Below are 3734 nucleotides of genomic sequence, written 5' to 3' on the forward strand. Positions count from 1 at the left end.
CTGCTTCTGTCTTAAGCAGTATTCGCGTCCACGTACTCTCAGTGATTTATCAGAAGAAAATCGACAGACACGAAATGTCATTTAAATCTTGATTAGATTAACCTTAACAATTTCTCCAACGACCCTTTAAAATCATAGAAGGATCCCCTACTTATTGGAGATAGTTTTCCAATTCTAACCATCATTCTAGACAAAATTCATTATGATAGTAATCATAATTGTTTTATCTCACCTGCAAAGAAATGCGTATATGGCTTTTAGAAAAAAGATCAGGTCACTAAACCACCGCAAATTTCTTACCTTAATTCAAGACTTTTATGATTTTACCTGGATTAAACTGTTTACGATATCAACATAAAGGTATCTGTTTTAATTTCAGGGGCAAACGAATTGTGTACCTATTCAATGGACTTGAACGGAGGGTTCACCGCAAAGTTTTTGCTTTAATTCGGACCAAATTGCTTTGTTCATTGAACGAATTCCTTGAAAATCAGTCCTGTATGCTTCCGACATTTTAATAATTTTTGCGAAGATCCTTCGGAAGAAATGGAAATTAAACATTTCGTTTTGATCGACGCAAGACTTTTTTTAATTAGTTAAAAATAGTTGGACATCATTGCTCATGCTAAACATTTTTAACAACGAATTTATTTTTGTCCACGAGAACTTGAAATATCCGTAGACAACCTTAAAAGCTACAGATATGAAGATAGGGGAAATGGATGGATTCCCTAGTAATTAATGTCTCTAAGAATGAAGCTCGTTTTGGATCATTGCTTAAAATAAAGCGTAGTAATACTAAAAAAGGGGCAGAAGTGTTGGAAAGTTTCCGCTCACATCGTTTTTCTCCGTAATAATCATAAATAGCTGTAGTTAATAACTAGGCACTGTTAAGGCGATATCGAGTTAAAGGTATTATTATTTTTGATACATAGCTCGTCATAACTCTTTGACAGGGCTAAAGACCTATGTACGTACGCTGGCTGAAAAACTTCCGACTTGAATATGAACGCATATATAGAGGTTTGTGCATGCGCTGAAAATGCTCGCCAAAATTTCAGATATGTGGGACGCGTACTCTTTTTGTTTTATGGAAAATTTCGAGCATCGGAATATCATGGACGCTTTCGAAAGAATATATGCATACACAAACGAAAGATGCGTCGGGGGCGGTGTATGTGTGCAAGAGTCTTATCATGCACCACCGTCAAACTTCGGGTAGGTAGCTTGAGACATCAATGAAAAAATATAACCGCAGGCAAAAACATCGGCCACCGTTAGTTTATCAAATGGTGTCAGCCAAGTTAAGGTTCCCAACCGAGCCGAGTGTGTGTGTATATATACATATATACGTTTAAAATAGCTTTAGCGAATCCGTCTATCGTCCTCATCGCTTCTACCAGTTCTTGACTCTTATGAATATCTGGAGGGTTCAGTATTCACAATCCACCAGAAAGGTAAAAAAAGTAGTGACCAACTATGAACGATATCTTGCCGAGAATATTTGGTATCATATTTTTCTCCTAATAATTAAAAAAACAAAGAGTGGTCCAGCTTTGCCCTCTGATTGCATTGCACGTTTTGTTTTTTCATCACCTGCCATCAGACGTCATCGCAAAAACAATGTTACATAAAAAATGGAAAAAATACTCAATGAAGTTTGTTTCAAAAGCTTTATATATTTAAATAACAAATAAAACTCCCTTCGTGGGATAAAAAAAATAATTTGCAAAATATTCAAATTCTAGCTAAAAAAAAATATTAAAATTCGGAAAAGTAAATGGAACATGTTGCTTAGCGTTTAAGTGTTGCGTCGGCTGTACATATCTGTAATGAGACGTGCGACACTAATTTCGCCGATAGTCTTCCGAAAGAATAGCTCCTCAATTGCAAAAGGCGTCACTTTGCCCATCAATGAAAGAACAGTCATAATCGCTTGAAAGCGTGTTGGTTGGCTTGGATGCTTACGCGCAATATAGTTGATTAAGGCATTGAAGTTCTCATTACATATGATGGTTCCAAGAACGCTGCGACATACGGCAGAACTGCTGAAAGTCGAATTATCGTCATTAAAACCGAGTGAAGTGTTGGCACAACCTTCACTTGCCGGCGGCGCAGATTTACGAAATAGGGTTATGGCTCTGATGTGATCATACTCAGTAGCGTCGATACTAAGATGGCATAATCGATTGAGAACATCTTGAAGTGCGTGAACTTCACGGCTCACTAAGGCCACAATTTCGCGGTTGTTGTGTTCTGATTCGTAGATAAACAGGAGTTGTGTAAAATTTAAAGGCATCAAGTATTGGGCCATAGCTAGGATCAAGAACTCCTTCCACGATTCCGCGAGAAGTTTCAGCCGATAGGCCATCGGAAATTCGGCGAAGGGAGGCAGATTTTTAATCCAATTAACATTTTTTAGTAAATGTTCGGCGGCCGCTTCTTTTATGCGTTCAGCACCCATCAAAGGAGGAATGGGTGGCGAAGCTGCCAATGCATTTACGTACCCCGTCTTCTGGCCAAAAAATGGAAGAAGTCGTTGATGTAACGAGAAATAAAGGGGTCGGGACCTGAGCAGGCCTAAAATTGACGGATTTTCGAAGGCACTAGTCAAGCTGGAATTCTTTCGCTGTAACTGGGGGCAAAGAATCACCGTATCTGGAAAACGAAGTGAAGCAGCAGTGTTCATAGAGACGTCAGCTGATATTGCTGCTGATCCGAGCAAAGCAGTCTTATAGGCAATCATATGGCGAAACACTATTGAATTGCGCGGCCCTCGTTCATGTTGAACTGCATCCTTATTCATGCCAACTTTGAAACATTTACGCAGGCGACAAGCTCGGCATTTATTACGATGAGTTCTATCCACAACACATAGTCCCGGCTTCGGCGATTTACACACATATTGTTGAGATTTGCGTATGGAGCGTTTAAAAAAATTCGCACATCCGTCGCAAGCGTAAATGCCATAGTGTTTGCCCGAGCTGTGATCACAGCACACTTCACAATGCGTACGATATAGTGTATGACCTTAAATTGAAAAAAGGGAGAAAAATATTTGTGAGTTTACCGAATCATTGCTCTTTTGGTGAACAGCGGGCGGTTCCTGAAAACAAAACTTAATGAAAGCATATCCTCCTAGTTGCGCCTGCCATTTCTTGTATAATTATATATGTTTTAAGGGTTGCGAAGGATGTTCTTTTTTACATTTTATTAAACGTACTTGAAGCGGCCGACGATAATCTAGTAGAATTATATTTCTGGTCAATTATATCGGCAGAGTCTTTGTTCGATTGCATTGTTACAATAATTTATTAAAGAATTTTTGTAATATTAATTAAATATTCTTCCTCTTTCCTCTTCAATTTTATATTTAGTCTAAAGTAATGAAATTTAACTATTTTTGGCAGTGCTTTTTGAAATCTCTAATCTTCTCTAATTCCCCTGGCACTGTTTGCAACGCGACAACTATTGTTTGAGGTCTAAAGTGTATATGTCATGCCAGCTATCTAGCGGCGGCCCTATTGAGTAAGCAAATTCTGTGCTGTTTTAAGCGCCTAACACAGTGAATATGTTTGCGTCGCGCATCGTGAACTCAAACGTCAAAATATAATTTGATTGCATGATGGATATATAATTGAACATATAATTTGCATTGCATTGCCATGCATTGAGTGAAAATCATATAAACGCATTCGCTGTGTGCAGCGATTAATCCATCAAACACAAGCACT

At 38.4% G+C, this 3734-nt stretch overlaps 1 protein-coding gene across 1 annotated transcript; it reads right to left on the bottom strand.

Annotated features, from left to right (window-relative positions):
• Nucleotides 1-1801: 1801 nt before the first annotated feature.
• On the bottom strand, nt 1802-3299 carry LOC119644220 (protein tailless-like). The gene is made up of 2 exons (XM_038043752.1): nt 3224-3299; nt 1802-3030 (listed from the first exon to the last, which is right to left on the bottom strand). Exons 1-2 carry the CDS (start codon nt 3297-3299, stop codon nt 1802-1804), a joined length of 1305 nt encoding a protein of 434 aa, XP_037899680.1.
• Between the last annotated feature and the right edge of the window lie 435 nt (nt 3300-3734).

The sequence above is a fragment of the Glossina fuscipes genome, unplaced genomic scaffold, assembly GCF_014805625.2.
Source record: "Glossina fuscipes isolate IAEA_lab_2018 unplaced genomic scaffold, Yale_Gfus_2 98299, whole genome shotgun sequence".
NCBI classification, from domain to species: domain Eukaryota; kingdom Metazoa; phylum Arthropoda; class Insecta; order Diptera; family Glossinidae; genus Glossina; species Glossina fuscipes.

Coding starts and splice junctions, on each gene's coding strand:
- LOC119644220 (XM_038043752.1), bottom strand. CDS start 3,299: ATGCAATCGAACAAAGACTCTGCCGATATAATTGACCAGAAATATAAT. Junction 3,031..3,223: donor ATTATCGTCGGCCGCTTCAA/GTACGTTTAATA, acceptor TTTCAATTTAAG/GTCATACACTATATCGTACG.